Consider the following 24,656-nt stretch of genomic DNA (forward strand, 5'->3'; position numbering starts at 1 on the left):
TACTACAGTGTAGAGCTTTATTAACGTTTTAAATATTGAAATCAATGTGATGCCTTTCAAAAAGCAAACAGAAAAAAAATATTTACAAAGATAAAATACAACATCCATTTTCACAATTTTCTCAAGAGCTAGAGCTATTACAGTAATTTTTGCCCAAGATCAAAATAACTTCTCATTCTAGTGTCATTCACCATCGAATACATTAATCTTACCAATGAACTGGATCTAATTCCAAAATGTGTCCTAGTTATCAGCTATAAAAAAATTGTATCTAAAGTGGTAAATAAAACCCAAGAATAAGGTACCATTTATTTTGATTAGCATGTTTTATTTTGGCAGAAATGTCCATACATGAAGTGTGTTGGTGTCTGTCTCTCTGAAGAACAAATTCATTTTTAAAAGAGATTTACAATATTTTTTAAAATATAGTTATATCGTACAAAAAAAGAACATGATCCTATCATCTTGGAAGTATATATTAGTGATGAAAACGAACAGTATAAAACCAGGAAAGAAACATTTTCTGAAATTATGTTTAGATCCTTTTTGCTTCCTCTTTCAATAGCTGCCTTCTATCTACTGAATAGCGTTCTGAAGCTCATGTTTACTAATGAATTCCATCTCAGCAGCATCAAACAGGACTCAATGTATGCAGCGGATACAATACTGGACTGGAAGCATGGAGACCCAAGTATAATTCCAATCTGTCCAGGGAATCCTTGGGATGACTTTGGGCCAGATACTGTTTCTTAGTCCAATCTATCTCCAAGTATTATTGCTGCAAGAATATAAAGGATAAAAACTTTCTAGACAAAAAGTGGATATAAATGTAGTAAATCAGTGTTTGCGCTTAAAAAATACTATGAGAATACTAAAAATCTGCTACAAAGGCAGCCATTTAACCAAAGGGATCTGTGCTATGATTTGTCATATTTATCTATTCCACACCTAGAGTCTGACTAATCCATTGAAAATAGAGTATGGTTGAAAATTGCAGAAGAGGAAGTAGTTATAAGTTGTCGGTGACCTGCACATGGTGCACTGATACAAAGTTTTGAGATTTCTACAAATGATATAATGGTGAGGTATAAAAGAGACTTAACACTGCGTATTTTATACTAAATAGTGGTGTAAGTTCAACATTCAGCAGGATGTATTTAATTAGTCTGAAAGGCAAGAATAGATATAAACAATTCATACCAACTACCAAATGTAATGAAGGCATATTTAATTATAACAGTAGCATTCAGATAATTTGGGGAGGTATCCTGTATCTTCTCACCCACAGAACAGCATCAGCAAAACATATTCTATTATCCCTCCAAAATCTACTTCAAAAAGATGAGATAACTCCTGGTTTATATTTTAGTGACACTGAAAGTAAATCTACTATAGGATGGGAAATGTAAAACTGGATATTGAACCAACGTTCCATAATATTTAGAAGACGAATTATCAGAACTAAATTTAAGCTTCCAAATAAGCCCGAGATAAAGCACTTCATACATTTGTTATCAGGTAAAAGCATTTAAATTTTAAAATATCTGTGCAATTAAACGTGTCCCAATGCACAGAAAGCCACATAACAATACTGACAGTGGTATTTGTATACATTGATAGTATATTTGGATAGTTTACAAAAGCCACCATCAGCTCAAAAAACAAATGATAGCACCACAATTTTTATTTAGTTTTTAAAAAGTACATCTTCCAAATTAGAAGCAATTTGTCCAAAGTTCCTTTAAAGACTGGTTACATTTAGAACAGCTTTCAAATTTAAAATTGACAAAATCTATCCCAGTTGTTTTGTATAATAATATCCATGAATTTATCTTGCAGCAAGAAATACAGTATTTCCTGAAGTAGAAAGTCATGCAACTGGAAAATTATGGAAGGTATTAGCATGTATTGGAAAAAAAAACCTCATATTGTATACCTGTCCATTTTAGGTTGTATCATGCAATTACTATAGAAATAAGTTTAACATTGATTGCAACCGTTTTAACATGAGTCAAGTATAAACCCAGCTGTGGATTAAAGTGCAAGTAACTGTGCCAAAGTCTTAGAAGGCAGAACTGATACTATCACAAATGGTTATATAACTAACCAGAAGTGCAGGCAGTCTTTTATATGATCTAACCAAGCTTACTCTATTTGTTTTCCTCAACTACCAACCAAATATGTATTCCAGAGCTTTGGACACAATGCTTTCATCTTTCCTTGGAGTCTGTCTGTCAGAAATTACCTATAAGAGAGACAAATTTAAATAAGTAGCTGTTTCATAACTTTTTGACCAAGGCCAATACCTTTTATTCAAAAATAGTGACTAGAATTTCTTCATTATGTTAATACAAAAATACCTGGTAATCGCTACTTGATGCTTTATAGGCAGTAGCTAGAGGTCTCATGGTGGAAATCCTTTGTGTGCTTAAAGGCTGTGCTTGGGCAGCAAACGATTTCATTGGAGGTGTGAAGACTGAAGTTGGGGATGATACAGTGCCTCTATCTATATTTTCCATCACATTCTGCAAGTAAGATCAAGGAATATATTAAGAGATAGCAATAGCAACAGCAGTTAGACTTGTATACCGCTTCATAGGGCTTTCAGCCCTCTCTAAGCGGTTTACAGAGTCAGCATATCGCCCCCAACAATCCGGGTCCTCATTTTACCCACCTTGGAAGGATGGAAGGCTGAGTCAACCTTGAGCCAGTGAGATTTGAACAGCCAAACTGCAGAACTGCAGTCAGCTGAAGTAGCCTGCAGTGCTGCATTTAACCACTGTGCCGCCTCTAACCAATATTAAAGCTTAAAAAATGTTGGAAGATGAAGGAATGCATTAATCTCTGCTTCACTAAGTAAGTTAAAGTAAAGGATGAAGAGCCATCCTATATGCTAGTGGTGTCAAACTCAAAGCCCATGGGCCAGAAACAGCCCGTGGGGTGCTTAGATCTGGCCAGCGGGGCCGCCCTGGAAACAGTGTAGGATGGCCCACAGGGTCTCTTGCCACTGAGCTGTAGGGAGCTGCAGGAGGCCATCATGGCCGAAAAGGGAGCCTTGATGAGTGATGTCGAGGTGGCCACACCCACCCCAGCAACACACACACACACACACCGCCCCCTCCCCTCCAAGGTAAAACACAATGTGGCTCTCAATGAGATCGAGTTTGACACTCCTGCTATATGCTTACTTTAATTTGAATTCCTGCACCCAGAGGGGACAGTCCCCTGGAGCCCAAATATCTCCCTCCAACTCTAATTCCATGAGAGCACTAAAAAAGTCACAAATTGACCATTTGGTTCCCCAGGTCGACCATCTGCACCTTAGGATAGATTTTAAATTAGGCATCATTGAAAAACTTGATTTAAAATAACAATAAATGTTTAATATTCTGAACTAAGCTGGATGAAAAGAGTAATGTCCTTGGACTAGAAACAATTTTTGTGTTAAGTTCACATTTGTTATTTACTTCCTTATTAATTTTCTAATAAATTAAATGCTACCCATACAATCTGCAATAAAATGAAATAATTATATTATTTGCATTTCTTAACAATATTTCTTTTAGCTTTTTCTCCTGATTTAAGCGGTGCAGTATAGGTAGTCCTCGACCTATGACCCCAACTGAGTCCAACATTCCTGTCGCTAAGCGAGACATTTTAAAGTAAGTTTTGCCCCATTTTACCACCTTGCTTGTCACAGTTGCTAAGTGAATCAGTGCAGTTGTTAAGTTAGTAATACAGTCATTAAGTGAATCTGGCTTCCCCATTGAGTCTGCTTGCTAGAAGGTTGCAAAACATGATCACGTGACTGAGGGACACTGCAACCGTCATAAATATGAGTCAGTTGCCAAGCCTCTGAAATTTCGGTAACGTGACCATGGGGATTCTGCAATGGTTGCAAGTGTGAAAAAAATGCTCATAAGTCACTTTTTTCAGTGCTGTTCTACCTTTGAACAGTCACTAAATGAACTGTTGTAAGTCAAGGACTACCTGTACTGTTAATCACATTTACCACCAAAGATCGATTATGACTCTGCATTCTCCACCCTATTTTGTGCTATTTCCCTTGCTCACACCACCTTATAAAACGACTCACTTTATCAATACAAGGTTTAACTCCAATCATGATAGATTCTCCAAAAATTCTTCCGTCTTTGCTCAGGGCTTTCCGAGCCTGTAACTTTGACTGATATCGAATATGCATCCAATTTCCTGTATTAGACATCTATATATAGACAACGAGGAAGAATAAAATGTCAAAGCCAAACTAAGAATAGCCATTAAAAGAAAGGAAAGCAAACACTACAGATCTAGCCTCACCACATGTTTTAGTATGTTTCCATACTGTGCAAACTGTAGCAGGATATATGAAGCAGATGCTTGTGGAAATCTGTAATATCAGTAGAAAAGACTTGTATCACTATTTGAAATCATAAATTATGTTCAGTCGACCTCAACGTTAGATCACTGAGAAGAGTCTCAGAAGTGCATACAAATACATTATGCCCAAGTCACTGACAATCTCTGAGTAGCTCCTTACTTGCTAGCCCACTTTATAGCGTATCATTTGCAAAGTTAGCTTCACCTTGCAAATAATATGCTACATATAATGGGCTAGCAAGTAAGTCTAGGTGGAAAATGCTATCTTAATTTACAATCAAGGGAGTAGTTTTGGGGAACAGCATCATCTCATGGGGAATATTTTTATAGATGGGCAAACTAAACCACACACATAAAAAGAGAGCAGTTTAATGCTTCTGCCTTCAAAGTAACTGCTTACTTTTTCTCCTCAATAGAAACTAAGGGATTAACCTTACCCTGCTTGTTTTTATCCTTCAGTCTAAAAACTCCATCTGCTTTCTTTATTGCTAATTAATGGCTGCTCCCTAATACAGCAGCCAACACTACTTCTGTGTCCAAACCTCAATATTTCAATGCACAAAGGAAGAATTAAATGTTTTAATGACAACTCCAAATAAATCTGTTCAGGAATTTGATTATTCCCTTGTTTCATTATGTAAACTGCTTTATCAATTATCATATTTATGAAAATCTAAGCTCACCTTATTCAGCTTTAAAAAAATTGTGTATGTATATTGCAACCTCAAGTAATCTCTCTCTCGCACTTTATAAAAAATCATTCTATTCTCCCACAGAATCAACATCCCTAATGCAAAAACTATGCTGATTAAACCATGGTAGCCAACTTTCCTCCTGTTTATCATATGGAACTGCCAATCACTGACCCAAATACTGTTACCCAGGTGTCATCAAGTTGATCTTCTGATGTCAAAGCATCTCCTTGAGTATAGAATGGATCTAGCTGAGCTGGTGACATGGTAGTTTTTCTAGGTTGTGCAAGACTTGCTGGACTAAACATACTTGCTCCTGTCAAAATATAATGAAAAGTCCTTATAAGACCTCATAGTTAAAGAATGAACTAGTTACTCCAAGCTAAAATAAAAGATAGGCACAGCTCATGAAACTATTTTACTGGTTAATTTTTGAATTCATGTTTACCAAATTCACCTAATTTTATACCGAAGAAAGAGAAATGGTGACAATAACGTGGCGTCTCAAGGCCAGTAAAATGTTACTATTGTCAATACTTAAGATTTATAAGGTTTATAATAAACTTTTTATCCTGATTGCCAGCATTTTACATAAATATAATGGAAAGCAAACGAAGTAACTTAAAAGCGGAAGATTGATATCAGTGTCAGACATAAAGTAGGACAGGAATTTTAAAAATCTAGTGAAAGTTGGGTCGGTATAATTTCAATAGGAATTATGTATCAGCCCATAAATTGTATAATGATCCATATACAAATTAAACAGATCAGATACTCTTGAAGATTGCCTTGCAGATAAATTCTTAATTAAATATAATGAGGAGAAAATAATGTCGTACCTGTTCCAGGAGTTATTGGCAAAGACCCAACATTTGGACTCTGTATTACAGAAAAAGTAGCCTGCACGAAAGTACAATGTTAGTTAGAAATTGTTTTAAAAGCCAGAAAATAAACTCTTTAAGCAGAATGTTTTATTTTAAAATTAGCCAGCATAATTCAACTCAAAATACACTTACATGTTGCTAAAAACAAATATAATCCTAAAATTGAACTATACAGCAGAATATGCTACGTAGGGATTATTATTTTATAGGATCTCATATGCAGTTGGCATTTTCTTTGGGACTTGATCACAGTTAAAGCGCCACACGTCTCTACTAGCAATAACAGAAGACAAAACTGAGTAATTTGGGGCAGTATTGACTTAAAATAGGTGATAATTCAATGAACTGTAGAATCAGATGAAGTCATTGGTATGGAATGAAATGTTTACTGAAATGTCAACTAGTACAAATAATTTTCAAGAAACATAGAGATTCCAATACAAATGTATATAGCCACTTATCAGCTATCAGGCATGGGTCTCTGAAAATACTAATTGCATAAAAATATTACACATAGCCAAATGTACAATATTTTTAACATACTGTGGCACATACAAGATCAGCAAAGCCTATAATAGCCAGCAACGTATCATGTTCTTCCTTCAACCCTTTATCTTCCAAAGGCAAGCGTTTTTATTTGTGTAATATTAAATACTCCCATGAACTTAATGTTGATGCATTCAAATCCAAACTGTGTTCTTTGGCTGCATATAGGAATGTTTTCTGAGGATGATACCTTTGGGCTCAATATAGCAAGTTCTTCCATTAATTCTATGTCTTTTTCCAACATTCAGTGAATCACAAAAACATTTCACATTTCTTTATGCATTAGAGAAATACAGTAGCTCTCAAAACAATAAGTGCATTTTTCACTACCTAGTGTAGTTATAAAAATATTTACATGTGATTAACACTGAAGTAAGATTGATAACAAGGATAATTGTTATAATTATAATTGTACAATTTCATCAAATGCACTCAGTTTTGCTATAATTTCTGGGGAACAATGATGTGCCATTGCTATGTATTAATATAGCCCATGGGTGTCAAACCTATGCCCTAGATGCGTCACACACGGACCGCCCCCACCCCCCTTTTAACAAAGGGAAAAAAGTCACGATATGTCAAGTGAGGAAAATGTGACACCGAAAGTTTGACACCCCTGTTACAGCCAAATGGGATTCACTAAGAAAGAGGATGACTGATTTAGCCTCACTTCTTACGCTAGGCAATGAAAGTTATAGATTGCAACCCAGAACTATGAAGGAAGATAATTTTACTTCTTTTCCTTGTTTCTTGTTAAATATGGCAAAGTATCACAATTGTTTTGTATGCTCAGTTCACATTCCAGAAAGGTTAACCTCATTGTAAGAAGTCTTTATAAAGGAGTTATAAAATAAAGCTACAAATTCTTCCCCCTCCCTTTTCCCACCTTTGTAGACGGCTTTTTCAATTTCTTCTGCTGTTCCTGCTCCCCACCACCACTTGCATACATAAACTAGCCAGGCCCAGACTAATGCACAACTCAAACATTTATTAAACATCTGCCACTCATCTCGCCTAGAGGTAAACACGACTATGTTTTCAATGCCAAGATAGCCTTTTTAATCCTATCAACAAAGAGAAAAAAAGAAATAAAGACCTCTCCTAAAAGTTCATCCAGGAAGCAGGAGGAGAAAATCCACTGAAAAACCACAATTCTAATCAAGCATGCATTATCTCAACATTCCATCCTTTCACTAATGGAATACTTAGCAGCTTTGCCTTACAATAGAAAAATATGTTTTCCTTTGTTTAAACACTTATTTCACTTATTCCACATGTGACCATAAATCAGGTCTTTTGGATTTCTCATAAAAATATCATTCTATGGTTCAGAGTCCCTCTTTCTTGCAAAGCAGGCACCCAATGATCATTGAATAAAGCTCAGCCATTTCTCATCACTGAAAAATATGATTATTTATCACTTGCAAATCTCAGTCTCGCTTTGCAGCTTCAGGGGAATTACTTACAGGCCTTCTTGAAGTCAAAGGTGTTGATCCAAGACCTGGGCTAGCTACTTCATCGTAGATACTTCTCACTGGAGGAGCACCACCTTTATCTTTGTGTGATGGCATTACTGGCTGTGGAGGAGATCCCCCTAAGTAAACATATAATATTAGAACCAGTTAGCATGGATTTTTCTGTAATCATTATCTTTTTTTCTGATTAAAGTGATTATCATGAATAAAAAAAAAATCTTGTACATTAATAAATCTGTGTAACTATTTCTGAACCTTGTCAAAAATCAAAGGCTGGAAACTGACAAAAAACATTGCAAATCACAGTCGCATAAGTAGTTATAGGAAGGTCTATTGTCATTTCAAACAGTCATTAAGCAAACAGTCATAAATCAAGAACAACTTGCACAATATGGACAGTATCATTATGCTCCAAAACAAATCCATTCTCTTAAGGGGGGGGGGGGTCTTAATTACAATTGTGGAAATTGCAGTTGTGATTATAAATCCTAAGTTTTTTTCTCAGGGAAGAAGAGCATTTTATATATGCATACATATATATGATTTTTTAAATGCAGTGTTTTGGAAATTCAGTAACATGAATACCAGTCAAGCTGCAGAGTCAAAACGTTTGTTTCGAGTGATTCACCCTAGAAAATACTTACAATGCAATAAACACAAGTGCTCTTTTGCCCTGCCAAAATTAGCTTGCTTCCTAATGTTTTTATTTAAAAAATAGCAAACACCAGTAGCCACTTCTCTTATCCCAAGTAACAAACACCCCCAATACTAGGATATTCTTGGTGAATTTTTGCTATTTGGGGCTACTAGAAAAGTATTTTAATTCAGAACCAGCTTACCAGCAAGCATTGGTGTCCTCATTTCCATTACACCAACTGAAGGACCACTTAAAGAGCGAGGCTGTGGCGTCACTGGAGTTGGCAAATCACCCATCAGAAATCCAGGGAGAAATTGAGCACCAGCACCTGGTTTGGGTGAAGAAGGGGATCCTAATGCCATTGGCTCAGCACCTGTGTTACAAAAGGTGGTTCACAGAAGAATTACATTCAGTCTCTACCAAAGATACTACAGTACAGTTCTCGACTTACAACAGTTCATTTAGTGACCGTTCAAAGTTACAACAGCACTGGAAAAAGTGACTTACGACCATTTTTCACACTTACAACCTTTGCAGCATCCCCATGGTCACATGATCAAAATTTAGACCCTTGGCAACTGACTCATATTTATGAGAGTTGCAGAGTCCAGGGCCCTGTAATCAGCTCTTGCGATCTTCCGACAAGCAAAGCAATGCGGAATCCAGATTCACTTAACAAGCATGTTACTAACTTAATCAATCAATGATTCACTTAACAACTGTGGCAAGATAAGTCGTAAAATGGGACAAACTCAAGAAATGTTTCGCTTAGCAACATAAATTTCAGACTCAATTGTGGTTGCAACTCGAGAACTATCTGTAGCTGGTTGTTAATTTTGAAACCTTAAAACGGGGCTGTCAAACTCATGGCACACGGGCCAGATGTGTCATGCACTGGCCACGGCTGGTTTAACAAAGGGGGAGGGGAAGCCCAGATATGTCATATGACGCCATCGTGACATGAGTTTGACACACCTGCCTTAAAACAAAACAAACCAAGATATAGCTTCCCCATTGAATACAACTGCCCTGTAAGCATTACCTTCTTTGCAAACACCATAAAGGGATTCCTCGACTTACAACAGTTCATTTAGTGACTGCTCAAAGTTACAACAGCAAAATGAAAAGTAACTTATGATAATTTTTCACACTTACGGCAAGCATCCTCAATGTCACACAATCAAAATTCAAATGCTTGGCCGCTGGTACACATTTATGATGGTTGCAGTGTCCCGGGGTGATGCGATCAGCTTTTGCGACCTTCCCGAGAGCAAAGTCAACAGGGAAATCAGGTTGACCGAACAACCATGCACTAACGTAACAACTGCAACAATTCACTTCACAACTGTGAGAAGAAAGTTTGTAACATGGGGCAAACCCCACTGTACAAACGTTTCGTTAACATAAATGTGGGGCTCAAAATATGGAGCTCAATGTAAATGTCTAGTTTAATTAAAAGAAGGACTAGGGGAGATACGATAACAGCGTTTTGATATCTCAGGGGTTGCCACAAAGAAGAGGGAGTCAAGCTATTCTCCAAAGCACCTGAGGGTAGAACAAGAAGCAATGGGTGGAAACTAATCAAGGAGAGAAGCAACTTAGAACTGAGGAGAAATTTCCTGACAGTCAGAACAATTAATCAGTGGAACAACTTGCCTCCAGAAGTTGTGAATGTCCCAACACTGGAAGTCTTTAAGAAGATGTTGGATAGCCATTTGTCTGAAATAGTGTAGGGTTTCCTGCAGTGGTGGGTTGCAAATATTTTTACTACCGGTTTGGCTCGCTCACGCTGATGCGCAGAAGCTTCTGCGCATGCACAGAAGTGTCTGGGCAGGTAGGCGGGGCCTCCCACCACCGCTATCGGCCGAACCGGGAGCAACCCACCACTGATTTCCAGTCTAAGCAGGGGGTTGGACTAAAACACCTCTAAGGTCCCTTCCAACTCTGTTATTTTATTCTATTCTATTGTAAATGTGGTCATAACTCGAGGACTACCTACCTGCACTGGTTGCAAATGCAAATATTTGAATCAAGTTACTTTATCCCCCTAGAACAACCACCCCCCCCCAACACACAAGGGGCGATTATAGCAGTCGTAAGAGCAAATTTCTCACCGCCACCCCCAGTAACTTTTTAGAGCAAAGAGACGTTCGGCGACTCTTTACAGCGTACCTGAGTCAACAGGTTTAAAAACAGCTTCCCGGGCCGTGTTTTGAACGCGTTTGAACCCGTACTGGGGGGGCTCATTTGCTTCCCCCCCCCCTCCCGCTTCCTCGACCAAGCGGTAAACAAACGACCCGCTTTCCTTCTTTCTCAGACGCCCTGGCAATATTTCCGGGATTTCGCAATACAGGTCTAAGGTGCAAGTGACGTCACAATCGGGGACTCCCCCCCCCCTCCTTCCCCTCCCCGCGAGACTCAGGGGCGTTCTAGAATCCCCCCCGCCCCGTCACCGGGTCCCAAATGGACGAGCCCTTGACGTGAGGCAGAGAGAGAGAGAAACGACCGGCAACAAATACGTCTCTCTCCCCTTCCCGCCTTCCTCAGCAAGTCCGCTTAACGTAATTTAATTTAATTTCATTAGGCTTCTTCGCTCTTAACCCGAGGCGTAGGCTCACCCAGAGAAGGGGAAGACAGCGGTAGCTCCATGGCGAAGGCAGCCATCCACGCCGGGAAAGCAGCAGCCACTGCCAGACCGGCCGCGTGCACAGCAGCCGCCTCTTTTTTTTTTTCCTCCTCAGTCCGTCACTTTCAAATGAGGCGGAAGTGCCGCTCTTGCCCGCGTTGAGGGGGAACAGGCAGTTCCCTCACAAGAGCGGACCATAAAGTTGAGGCTGGCGGCCTCTCCTTATAGGTTTGCGGCTCTATGGTCGTTTCCCTTCTGGAATGCGCGGAGAAACGAAAGTGTTGGGGACGTTTCCGCCTGGGTTTTATTTGCCTGGTTCGATTTCCGGCCTTGACTCCTGGCCCGGTGCAACCGAGGGAGGGGGGGGGCGGGGAGAGCTGTCTGAGGGAGTGATCCTTATTTATGGGTGGTTAGAAGTTAAAAGCTGTTTGAAAGCTGCGATTTTTTTTCTTAATGACAGCAACTTTTCTGTGGAAGATGAGAGGCGGGATAAAAGCTTTTTACTTTTCCCAGCTCCATGTGCAGGAAAAATAAGGAATTTAAGTTATTTAAAACATAAATTGCATCGTCAATACCTCCTGCTCTAAAATAATAAGAAATAGTGTTTTATTACATGAGACCTATAGCAACAACCTTGTGAATTCCCAACTCTGCTATGTTTTCAAAATAGTGTGTGTATGTGTGTATGTATACCATGTGTGTGTATGTATTACATGTCATTTAATTTTATTAGATTTATAGGCCGCCCAATCCCGGAGGACTCGGGGCGGCTTACACAAAACAAGAAAAGAAAAACAAATAAAATAAAAATAAAGATTAAAATTCTTCAACACGCATACATTCAAATTGGGGCTGGACCCTACATAATAAGGTCAACAGCCCCAGGCCTGCCGGAACAGCCAGGTTTTAACAGCTTTTCTGAAGGCCATGGGGGTGGGCGATAGCAACATCTATAGCAACAACCTTGTGAACTCCACTCTGCTATGTATTCAAAATAGTAATGTGTATGTATGTATGTATGTATGTATGTATGTATGTATGCATGCATGCATATATGTATATATGTGTATGTGTTATGTATAATATAAATGTATACAAATATACACAAATATACATATTTTCAGGCAGGAGAATTTCATTTTTAATGTGGACGGATGTGCTCACAGTAAAAAAATGACAGGTTATCTAGATCAGATAGTTGTAGGCATTTTAAGAAGGTGGAGGAAAACAATACAATTTCTTCTATTTCCCTTTTGGAAAGTGTATGTGAGTCCTGGATTTACAGCTGTGTGATTCTTTGCTCTTTTTTCTTGTTGGCATTAAAGTAACCATGGCTTTTCAGAGAGTTTCTGAAAAATTGAAGAATGGAAGTGTGAGTGAAAGCTACACAATATCAGACTGACTTTTGCATTTGAAAGATTATAAGATGCTTTAAGCTTAGAAAATGAAGTGCAAAGAGAATGTGCAGAAAAAACACTACTCATCCACAAGCTCCATAGAGCCACGTTTCAAAGAAAATATTTTAGCTGCAGTTTCAAATATCCTGTATGAGAGAGGAAAAGATGTAGTTCTGAAACCTCAGTAATTTGCGTAGGATTGCCATCAGTGATGCAATGCCACTTTGTGGAAGATCTGATGGTAAAAAAGAATAACTTTACAGTAATTATAGTGCTATTATATGAACCAATATTGATGTCACAGGTCATGGCATCTCATTAATGATGCATACTATATACAGTAATTGTTAGTTGCGTTATGACATCTGTTAGATTATTTGTGACATAGAATTTATGATCTTACTTTCAGGCATTCATGTAATTAACATTCCTAGTAATAGATGGCAGTTGGAGTCTGCAGGAATTTTGAAAGATCCATTTTATAATGTGATTTAATACTAGGATTCATATATTGTAAATACAGGAAGGGTTAGGCAAGTGAAAATCTTAATACCATTTTAACATGACCAAGGCATTATCCCCAAATTTAATATTATGGAACTGGTTGCAGCCATTCTGTAATGAGCAGTCCATTTTTAATGACAACTTAATAAAGGTGTTGAGATTTGTCTCATGTTCAGCCATTACTGATGCACCTTAGCATTTTTTATAAAAGAGTCCTTTATTATCACAATTGAAAGATGTTACCAAGATGCAAATGTAAAATAGAGTGACCATGTTCACTGATAATGTGATTACTAAGATTTAAATTCAAAACAAATGTAGAGAGTAGACGATAGAATTAATATTTAATTTTATTTTTCTCTTTAAGATCATCCTTTGCAGAAAATACTTCAATGTCTAATATAAACCTTTTGACTCATATTTTTTTCAAACTAATTTTGTTTTTGACATCTGGATATTAGACATATTTATTTTCTTGTTGGACAGGGACGCAGTGGCTCAGTGGCTAAGATGCTGAGCTTGTTGACCAGAAAGGTCGCCAATTTGAATCCCTAGCACCGCATAATCGAGTGAACTCCCATAACTTGTCCCAGCTTCTGCCAACCTAGCAGTTTGAAAGCATGTAAAAATACACGTAGAAAAATAGGAAGCACCTTTGTGGGAAGGTAACAGTGTTCTGTATGCCTTCGGCATTTAGTCAATCTGGCCACGACCACCGAGACGTCTTCAGACAGCGCTGGTTCTTCAGCTTTGAAACAGAGATGAGCACTGCCCCCTAGAATCGGGAACGACTAATACGTATGTGCAAGGGGAACCTTTACCTATTTTCTTGTTATTGTATAAGTTGCCATGAATGCTAAAGCCAAAAGGACAAATGCTTCCCTGAAATATTTAAAATATGGAACATTGGGCACCATTTATAAGTGAAGGAAAATGGATTTCAGGGAAGGAAAAAATGGTCTGCGTAAAATCTTAAGTATCTGAGAAGTGAGCATTTATGTTGCATGTTCTTGGGTTTAAAAGTCCTTCCCTTTTCTGTATATGGGTGTTTCTTAATGAAAGAAAAATGATGCTATTCTTACTCTTGAAGCATTATCCCTGCAATATGCAAAGACCAATATATTGTACATTTCTTAGGTCTGGAATGCTATAGTCCTTTATACCACTAAGCAGAAGAACTTGTATTTGGAGTACTAGAACGTATCTTCAAATGCCTTGTTTTCAATGCTCTGGCCACACTACAAATGGGGTAAAATTTGTGATTGAAGTGGATTTAACTTTACCCAGCCTAAGCATTGAAAACTACTTTTCATGGACAGTCCTAATCCAGCAAAATTAAAGACCTCATCCATATCCTAAGGGACTTGTCTCTGAATCTGTCGAGTTTTACTTCTTTACTTTGACCTCTGATTTATCTGAATTGTAAGCCGCATTTGGTCTATTTCTGAGGCTGACTCCTACCAGTGTTATAAGGACCCACTTGGACTAATAGCCAATTTTCCACTGGATTCTGGGCTGATTCCAATGTAACCTAACAAACCAGATGTACCTTGGTGAGTTAATATGATTAGATCAGGGGTGACATTCAGCAGGTTCTGACAAGTTCTGGAGAACTGCTAGCGGAAATTTTGAGTAGTTTGGAGAACCGGCAAATACCACCTCTGGCTGGCCCCAGGAGTGGGGAGGGAATGGAGATTTTTAAGTATCTTTCCCCTGCCACACCCACCAAGCCACACCCACAGAACCGGTAGTAAAAAAATTTGAATTTCACCACTGGATTAGATATCCTAAACTTTTTAATTGGTAAAACATAGTTGCAAGTAACAGATAATTACTAAATCAAAGAAGCTTAAGTCCACAGTAATAGTTATATTTATTAAGATTAAAATAAAAAGAGCAAAATGCATCTGAGATTAATTCAACATTACGTGTAAGAACGAGGATGAGTTTTCGATGATATAGAGCTTAATGGTGTACAACTGTTATTAACACCGTGATTTTTTTTTAAAAAAAAGTCAATTTCTCTCATTAAAACACAACCATAAAATTCATTCTTCATCATTGAAGAAGTTGAGTTTCCATTTTTAATGATTGATTTGACAGTATTTCTGGAGCTGCTCCATGAAGCCAGAATTTGGACAAATAGCAGGTCGTGCATTTTTTACCACAGAAAAAGCCATGGCAAAATTGAGTCCTTCTGAGTACATTAGGAACCCTATAATAATTGCTGCTGCCCGTGAAACTCCTGCATTACAATGAACAAGCACAACACCATCCTTTGAAAAAGAAAGGAAAGACACATTTAAGCTTTCATTTTCCATCAAAATGGAGCCACACTACCAAGGCATTTTAAGCGAGCTTTCTACAAAGTCCTCAGAAGTATAATTAAGAATATGCATACTCTTTTTCATACATTTATTTTTACCATAATCCCTGTGGACTACATAGATTTTGCTAGATCCAATCTTTCCCCACCTCAGTATTTAGTCAATGTTCTCCCTTTCTGAAGTACAACTAAAAGGTAAATTAGAATCAATGCTTCTCTTTTCAGATTGATGACCAGGATCTTCTACAGTTTATTTTTCCCTCCCTTAGCAGCAAAGATTTCATGGTTTTCAGCACAGCAGCAGAAATATGAGATTTATGATAGCTAAAGACTGATGGTATGGCTGTGTTATGACAGACAAGCCATCTGTTCATGCAGCAAGCACATTTAACAGTCTGTATATATTTCTGATGATGGTCTGATCTGCCATGGTGGACTTAATCAATTACCAAAGATTCATTTTATTAGGATGGAATGTTTCAATAATCAAAAAAATTAAATGTACATTTGCTGAATGTAACAATATGTAATTTGAAATCAGAATGGGTAATTCTGTTTTTTCTGGTATACATTAGAAGTAATTGGGGATTTGAGAACATAAGCATGGGGGTCAAATAGGATTAGGATTACGTTCAAGATAAATTAAAGCTCTAAGAATTAAAGTTATCATTAAGATTACATAATTCAAGTTTTGTGATCCTTCCCTTAAAGCTATATAGCTATGGAAACAACAACAACCCTGTACAAAAAGATAATTTGGTAGTCGTAAACTTCTATAATTGAGAATTTTGATCTCAAAAGCCTAAGTCATGCATGGGAGTATAGAAAATGCATTCCATTAAATGTTGGCTTTAATGAAGCAATTTGTGATCTCATACTTTATTCATTTGTCCTGCTTTGCCTGGCAGGGTGCCTTCAATAAAATATTGAATGTTTTTGTCTATGCAATAAAAAAAAATTGTATTATGAAGTACCAGAAATAGCAGGAAAGAAAGAAAGATTATAAAAGCAATCTTGAGTTCACAAAACTAACTGAAAAATTAAAACTTCTGAGGCAGAACCGTAACACCAGGATCTTAGAATGGACAATCTAATTTAGAAATGAAGTGGAAACGGTAACTAGAAACCTTCAGGAGAGCATGAAATGAAGACACGTTTCAGGTAACTTGTTAATAATGCACCACATTCTTCTTTTTAAAGTAAGACAAAGGGTAATGGAGCAAAGTTATCTTCCTTTCTTTCAGACTGTGTAAATAATGACCATGACGAAACTCAGAAGCACTTGCAACCAGGTTTGAAAATGTCAAGATACTAACAGGTTGTAGCATCAAGTGAAGTTATATGAAATAGATCCGATATCAGATTACTTATATGCACATTTAGGTATAGAAGCACTGTATGATTTTTCTAATTTATTTTTGACAGACTCTACTGTATATGCAAGACAAAATCCTAGTCATATGTATGAAATCTAAATATTTTCTATTCAGTTCAGTACAGAGTTAAAAGCATTCCAAGAGTCCTCATTCAGTGTTGATTTCCAGTACACAATCACACTACACATCTTTTGGATCTGCAAAACTTAACATACATTATTAAACTTTACACTTAAATTATTATCTTGGAGACAATTTTGAAAGATGATCATCTCCCTGCTAGGGAGATACATATGTATACATGTGGCTATATATAGCACCTGGTTTACATTTATTTATTTATGTTGAAGTTTAAACCTTCATTCAAATAAGGATGAGAATAAATAGGCAGTTCCAACCTTAAGATACTTTAACTGATCTTAGTATGGATGTGTCTTAAAAGACTACTAACTGATCAGTGCAAAAAACGGATGAGTTTAATACACACGCACACACAGAGCCAAGCATCACTCCTTGCAACAATTATTTACCTTTAACTTGATTTGCTCAATAAATTCAAAACATTGAGGAAAATAGGAGGTGATGTCAGTCTCAGGCAGGTCAAGAATAGGGATAGTTTTATATGTCAAGTCATCGGGGAAGGCATTTTCAACTCCATAAGCTACATTTAGAACATGGGTAACCTACAACAGAAAAGACATACAATCAAGATAGCCCTTTCAAAGGAATTCCATTCATCAGTCACAAGGCCAGAGTGGCACCTTCATTCACTTCTCTTAAATTTTTACTCTCTCTCTGTCTCTCTCTTAGTTGGATAAATACATTTTTTTCTACTTCATTTCATTCATTAGTTCATGATAATTTATCCTCTTACGTTCCAAGTCACAACTTTTGCATACTACAATGATTACCATGTGTGTGTGTGTGTGTGTGTTTCACCAAAATTTATGGTATTCATCATGAATTTGGTCAATAGAGGCTTTCACATATTTTAGCAGCATAAATAAGATGTAGATATCATTACCATCCTTAGCTAACAGTAAGAAAATAATATTGGTTTAGGTGGGCATAATATGAGCATAAGCATACTCATGTTATCCTAAGCAAGTTGGGGTCTCTAATCCAGGGGTCTGCAATCCCCGATCTGTGGACCAGTGCCAGTTCACGGCATGCCAGAAACAGGTCCACGCAAACAAGTGAAATCCCATCTATGAGATGCAGGCAGCACCTGAAACCCTCCAGCCAACAAAAAAATATCTCTCCCCGGAATCGGTCCCTGATGCCCAAAAGCGGGGCGGGGGGGGGGGGGGATTGGTCTAACCTGCAGACTGTCTTGAAAGCCAACATGCTTTTGTCTGCAACCAATCAGTTAGAAGGAATGTTATTGTCACATTCAGAATATACTTGCTTTTATAAACTTCATGTTCTGAATGGCAAACACGTAATTATATTCTGTCATGAAACCAATAGCAAGATTGTGATGATGTATATTTCAATACAAAACCAGTAAACCAGCGTTTCTAAAACAATGTTCCATAAAACTCCAGGTTCTGCAAGAACTTGATGAGGCTTTGTGACAGGCTAAGGGCAAAAAAGCTCCAAAGATTTACCCAAATGTCCATTTTCTATTACCAGAGCTGTACTGTTAGCTGCAACTGCTTTTTTAAAAAACTCATACATTACCTTATATTTTTTCATTATTTCCAGGTCATGAGCAGCATCCTGGGAACCTGTGAAAGACAAATGTTATCCCACCAAGTTTGGGAAATCGTTACATGCAGACAAGAAGACCAAATACTGTATATCATTCTGATGAAATGAAGTAAATTATTATTACACACATGCATGTATGTATACTACGTATATGTACATTCTACATACATACGAGACACAGGTGCAGCCAAGAGGGGGGGTGGAAAAACCCTTTTATAGAATGGGTCCAGTTTGAGTTAGCTATGCCAATTATTTCCAATTGAAGATCTACAGATTTCATTTCTGGAGTTAATCTTATGTATTGAGAGTAGTACATTAACAATCATTCCGTTGTTGTTGTTGTTGTTGTTGTTGTTGTTGTTGTTGTTGCAGTATTATACACTATTACCATTATGATCCCACAGCAGTAGCTACCCATTTATAACCAACTCTGGGTGGCTCCCAGTCAAAAGCAAGAACCTAAAAATCTTAATAAAGGTATAAAACTAAGCATATTAAAAACAACAAGGAAGGAGGGAAGGAAGGAAGGGGAGTAGGAGAGAAGAAAGGAGGGAAGGAAGGAAGAAGAAGTAGGAATGTTGTAAGAAGATGGAGTTATGGGATGGTAAGAAAGCAAATTCAAGTATATTGTCAACGTTAGGGGGGGAAATTGTTATAAATACATATTATTAATAACAGTTATGAGATCATATAATTGTGAATGTATATATGAAATTAATAAAATTTTCAAAAATAAAATAAAATTAAGCTCAATGACAAAAACAACAACAACAAAAACCTGGTGCCAACATATAGTCTCTTATCCCAGTATATACACAAACACACACACACTTCACCATGCACAGCCATGGTGCATAACCATGCACAGCCATACATACACACCCATAGTTTTCCAGTGCACATAGGTATGCTTAACTATTAATGCTGCTTTGGCTAAAAACTACATACCCAGCAAGAGCCACGGCTTAATTGCCCCAATTTGAAGATCCAGGCTCAGGTCCTGCACATAACCACAGGCACCCCCCTCCTTACAATCAGCCACTTCCACCACTTGCATCTGGGCATCCCTCCAGGTCTCAATAAGTCTCTTCCCAGATAAAGTTGTGACTCGGGTGCATTGCTTTTTCAAATTAGTCCTGGAGAAGGATTTGATTTCTTGGGTGAGTGAGTGCATTACATGAGAAAAGAAGCCCTCAAGCGGGCAGAAGCAAAGCCAAGGAGAAGCTTCTTTGCGTTTGATTTCTTCTTTTTGGGGAGCAGATCCGTTTCCAGTCTTTCAGCTTTGCCTAAACACACACACATATCCCTCCTCAGAGAGCCTTCAAGCACAATTGGCAAGCAGCGGGGGAGCCTTGCCTGTTAGGCTTCCTTTTTTCTCAGACAACAGTGTAAAAGAGTTTTGGATTGGCTACACAGAAGTCTTTCTGGATTGGTTAAGAGCTCTTTTTTCTGTTAAGTAGCACGACATCTCCGGGGTTGCTGAAACAGCTTACAGATGCACGCATGCTCTGCTCCACGCTCACTTTCATATTGTTTTGTATGTAATATCTATTTGCCTTAAAGTGCCATGAGGCAAAAGAAATGATCAGAAAACAAAGAGATGCAAGAGAAGAAAAATAAAAGAAAAGAAAATGTAGCTAAATTTGACATGCCATACTTTTTAGAATTCTGAATGGAATGGGATAGGATAGGATAGGATTCTGTATTGGCCAAGTGTGATTGGACACACAAGGAATTTGTCTTTGGTGCATATGCTCTCAGTATACATAAAAGAAAAGATACATTTGTCAATCATAAAGTACAACACTTAACAATAGTCATAGGGTACAAATAAGCCATCGGATCATATTAGGAAACAATCAATATAAATCGTAAGGATGCAAGTAACAAAGTTACAGTCATACAGTCATAAGTGGGAGGAGATGGATGACAGGAACGATGGGAAGAGTCATAGTAGTGCAGACTTAGTAAATAGTTCAACAGTGTTAAGAGAATTATTTGTTTAGCAGAGTGATGGCATTCAGGAGAAAACTATTCTTGTTTCTAGTTGTTTTGGTGTGCAGTGCCCTATAGCGTCATTTTGAGGGTAGGAATTGAAACAGTTTATGTCCAGGATGTGAGGGGTCTGTTTTGTTTTTCTTTTTATCCTTTATCCAACCGTACATCCAGGGGTGTACTCTAAATTTGGCACCAGCCAGTGCCAATGGCAAGAGCTCCTCTTTCTCCTCTGGCTTGGCCATCCAACTGGACTTTCTTCCTTGATGTCACTGAATGAAGAACCAGACCATGCCTTTGCCCAAATTGCAACACCAACAGATGCAATTATTGTAGTGTGGAAAACCTCCTGCTATATATACAGTAGTGGCCAAAATTGTGGAAACCTTTTGGGAAAAGTGTAAAGTTTTTTGAGGTTTGATAGCTAATAACACCACTTTTTTAAAATTGTACCATATACATCAATGGAAAGATAATTTAATCAAGAATGTAATGCAATAACTTTTATGAAGGATTTGCTATTAGAATAGCAGTTATAAAGTAGAAAAGTGAAACACATAGAAAAAATAAGATATACAAAAATTATCACGTCAGTTAATACTTAATTGGGTAACCTTTAGCATGAATTACGACCTTATTTGGAGTGAACCAAGCCTTTTATTTCTGCAGCTATTATAATGTGAAACCAAGATTGAACAATTGCTTCTATTAACTGGGTTTTTCTTGCTGGCTATAACTTTTCATAGAATACAAATAATTGAACAAACTTTGCTGCATTACATTCCTGATTAAATTATCTTTCCATTGATATATAACTTCATGGTACTACTCCAAAAAAGTGGTGTAGCCATCACCTCAAAAATACACTTTTCCCAAAAGGCTTCCACAATTTTGACCACTACTATACCTCTAAGACCCACGTTTCCTACTGCATTCACTTAAGTTTAGACTTGTCTTGACCCAGCATTCAGTTGTATATAACACATTCCAATACACATCTATTTATGTTTCTTTCAGTGCTGACAATCTATATATCATCATCACTATCACTGCTTTCATCTATTATTTCACTTATCTTCTGAAGAGCAAAAATTCAGCCCACACACCCAGTGCTTGTTATATAGCCACAACGCAGTTCCCAAATTTTGCTCATCATAGCTTCTTTTTTTTCTCTCTTAATCAGAATTCTGCCGAACACACTCGTAGGCACACTTAAACTATTTTCTGTATAGTTTTTGCTGCCTTTGCTTTTTAGGCATCTTGCCCAATATACTCTTCACACACACATAACTCTTACATTAAAAGTAAACTAACATCTATATGTAATTCAACATTTCATCAGTTATGCCATCAGAACCGGCAGCTTTTTAATTTTTTAATATTGTCACATTTATGCCCTCCTCTTCTTTTTTTCTTGGATGCAGACATTGAACAGCATTTAATTCAATTCCTTTCTTCAACTTTTCACTATTCCTATTGAAATCTCTAATATATGCCTTCCAATATTCCATCATTTCACTTTCAATGCAAATCATTTCCTCACTTTTAATTCTTTGTGTCAAGTAAAACACACACAAACTACAAAACTGAGTACATATTTAAGGGAGACAAAACACACTTAAATAACCCTGAAAAGAAAGACAGAGCTTATAACCATGACAATATACATAATGTTTGCAGCGTAAAATATACTTGGTGTAGAACAGGTAATTAGTTAGGTCTACAGGATACAAGACCAGATAAGTTTAAAAAATGGCAATCAAAACTAAAGAAAAACAAATATTTCTTGAATTTGATTGTATAAGAATTGTTTAGAAATTTATTTCTATTTATGTCATTGGACTCCAGTGCCTCATTTCTCTCCAGAACACTCATAATAACAATATGAATACAAGATACTCAGTTCTAAGCAAAGACATTTGTTTAGCCATTTGTAATCTACCTGGTGCAGTAAATCAAGCTGCCAATAGATGTATGTTTTGCTTTTAAAAGGAGACTTGATTGGACAGATTGTAAGATTGGGAAAAATTGGGTTTCTTACCCCTACAGTATTTGTTTCCAGACAGTAAGTCATCTGTATACCAAGTTTGATTGAAATTGCTCAAGGCATTCCAGAGTTATGCTGGAACATACACATAGCCATTTATAGATGGATAGAATGATGATGGATGATAGATAGAAGATGATAGATAGATAGATAGATAGATAGATAGATAGATAGATAGATAGATAGCAATAGCAATAGCAATAGCAATAGCAGTAGACTTATATACCGCTTCATAGGCCTTTCAGGCCTCTCTAAGCGGTTTACAGAGAGTCAGCATATTGCCCCCAACAATCTGGGTCCTCATTTTACCCACCTCGGAAGGATGGAAGGCTGAGTCAACCCTGAGCCGGTGAGATTTGAACCGCTGACCTGCTGATCTAGCAGTAGCCTGCAGTGCTGCATTTAACCACTGCGCCACCTTGGCTCTTAGGTAGATAGATAGATCTAGATAGATCTAGATAGATAGATAGATAGATAGATAGATAGATAGATAGATAGATAGATAGATAGATAGATAGATGATAGACAGACAGACAGACAGACAGATAGATATAGACTCCATTTTAAATGACATATAAAGATTTCAAAAGATGAATGGTTAGCAGTTACTTTACTGTACATGTATTTAGTTCTGGGTATCACTGCTTAAAATGAATTCCAGACTATAACAAGTCCACTGGAAAAGAAAAAAAAATCACTGAGATTCCTAAATACATAAGTTTTACTCTGGATACAACTGGTAAAAAATAAAAGATGACATTGATCTATGAGATTATATGCAGTAGGAATTTGAAAGACCATAAAATTGCTTTCCAATAAAAAGGCTCCAAGTAACACTTGAAGGATTTTTTATAGTAAGAAAAAAGACCTAGAGAAAGAGTGAAAATAATGAATAAGAAACAACAATTGGGCATTAAAGCCTTATCAGGAAGTGTTTCATATAGATAACTCTATTTAACTGTTGATTGATTTTATTTTTTAGTTTGTAGTAGGTTTGCCAGCAGGGAACATTTGATACTTTTCTACAGAACCTGAAGGCTAGACAAATGTTATCTGTTTGTTTTCTATTATGGAGATTTGAACTGAAGAGATCACGCTCCTACATCAGAAGAAACTACATTCAACACAAGCAAGGAACCAAATCAAGCCTGAAAGCCCAATCAAAAATCATTCTTTTTCCCCTCCTCAATCAAGTCTGGGAAGTGAAGAAGAAACTTCTTTGATAATTTCCCCTTTTAAAATATTATAGGGGGAAATTACCAAAGAAGTTTTCCCCCTTTAAAATATTAAAGGGGGAAAACTGGTTTGGGTGAACTGGTTTTTCCAACGATCAGCTGTGACACATGCTTTATATTAGCTATAAAGGATTTCCTGCTTTCTAGCTAATCTAAATCACATGGCACAGCAGATTCTCCCCTCCTTTCTGTTTGCTTATTTTAGCAGGCTCCGCCCACCTGCCCGGACATCATTTTGACATTCTACGCGCACTCACATTGCTACTGAATCAGTAGCAAAGGTAAGTGGATTTCACCACTGCCCTTAAGACATGACAAATGGTAAATTTTTAGCAATACTAGGATAGCTTATATTTCATGAAAAGGGGATGAATTACATTTGTGCATTCCAGGAAGCCTGCACAATGTCTCCAAGGGTTATCCTACCTTGGCTACAACTGCTTTAAAAAAATACTTTATAGAAGTTCATTCAGTACAAAAGTTAACATTTTCAGCAGTGCCTTGTTTATGTTTCATTTAGATCAGTGGACATATGACAGCAACACATAGGAAAATTAAAATAAGTGGTTTTTGTACCCGCTCCCGTGAACATCTATTTGTCTGTTGTAAACGCAACACAGCTGCTCTGCTATCAGAGCACACAGGCTGGGTGAGAAGGGAAAGAGAAGGCATAGCCTGTGGAATCTGGGTTGGTATTTTATGGCTTTACTCTTTGAAGATGGGGAGAGTAAATTCATTTTGGAGAACTTTGTTTAAAAAAAATATAGCTAATTGGACCTTGCTACAGAAAGATCACAGTCAAGGGAAAGTCATTTAGGAATGT

The 24,656-nt window shown here is 37.3% G+C and overlaps 2 protein-coding genes across 3 annotated transcripts; both read right to left on the reverse strand.

The window, feature by feature from the left end:
• Positions 1–554: 554 nt before the first annotated feature.
• NUP35 (nucleoporin 35) lies at positions 555–11,491 on the reverse strand. Of its 2 annotated transcripts, none has more exons than XM_032227689.1 (9): positions 11,233–11,491; positions 8,817–8,987; positions 7,969–8,096; positions 5,912–5,972; positions 5,247–5,388; positions 4,321–4,390; positions 4,097–4,225; positions 2,361–2,525; positions 555–2,245 (listed from the first exon to the last, which is right to left on the reverse strand). In XM_032227689.1, the coding sequence occupies exons 1-9, from the start codon at positions 11,276–11,278 to the stop codon at positions 2,168–2,170; spliced, it is 990 nt and encodes a 329-aa protein (XP_032083580.1). In that variant the 5' UTR covers positions 11,279–11,491; the 3' UTR covers positions 555–2,167. The 2 variants fall into 2 exon arrangements, with proteins under 2 accessions (XP_032083580.1, XP_032083588.1); XM_032227697.1 differs by lacking the exon at positions 11,233–11,491 and adding an exon at positions 10,787–10,928.
• A 3,504-nt stretch (positions 11,492–14,995) lies between these two features.
• DUSP19 (dual specificity phosphatase 19) lies at positions 14,996–19,930 on the reverse strand. The gene is made up of 4 exons (XM_032237829.1): positions 19,505–19,930; positions 18,527–18,573; positions 17,374–17,526; positions 14,996–15,417 (listed from the first exon to the last, which is right to left on the reverse strand). The coding sequence occupies exons 1-4, from the start codon at positions 19,728–19,730 to the stop codon at positions 15,226–15,228; spliced, it is 618 nt and encodes a 205-aa protein (XP_032093720.1). The 5' UTR covers positions 19,731–19,930; the 3' UTR covers positions 14,996–15,225.
• Between the last annotated feature and the right edge of the window lie 4,726 nt (positions 19,931–24,656).

Source organism: Thamnophis elegans, chromosome 1 (genome assembly GCF_009769535.1).
Source record: "Thamnophis elegans isolate rThaEle1 chromosome 1, rThaEle1.pri, whole genome shotgun sequence".
In the NCBI taxonomy this organism is placed as follows: domain Eukaryota; kingdom Metazoa; phylum Chordata; class Lepidosauria; order Squamata; family Colubridae; genus Thamnophis; species Thamnophis elegans.

Excerpts from the sequence above, each read along its gene's own strand:
- NUP35 (XM_032227689.1), bottom strand. The coding sequence starts at position 11,278 with ATGGCTGCCTTCGCCATGGAGCTACCGCTGTCTTCCCCTTCTCTGG. Across the intron at positions 5,973-7,968 it reads CTTTGACTTCAAGAAGGCCT|GCTACTTTTTCTGTAATACA; the intron begins GTAAGTAATTCC and ends ACTTTCGTGCAG. Across the intron at positions 4,226-4,320 it reads GAAACATACTAAAACATGTG|ATGTCTAATACAGGAAATTG; the intron begins GTGAGGCTAGAT and ends GTCTATATATAG.
- DUSP19 (XM_032237829.1), bottom strand. The coding sequence starts at position 19,730 with ATGCACTCACTCACCCAAGAAATCAAATCCTTCTCCAGGACTAATTTG. Across the intron at positions 18,574-19,504 it reads TAAGCCGTGGCTCTTGCTGG|GTTCCCAGGATGCTGCTCAT; the intron begins GTATGTAGTTTT and ends TGTCTTTCACAG. Across the intron at positions 15,418-17,373 it reads TTGAGCAAATCAAGTTAAAG|GATGGTGTTGTGCTTGTTCA; the intron begins GTAAATAATTGT and ends TCTTTTTCAAAG.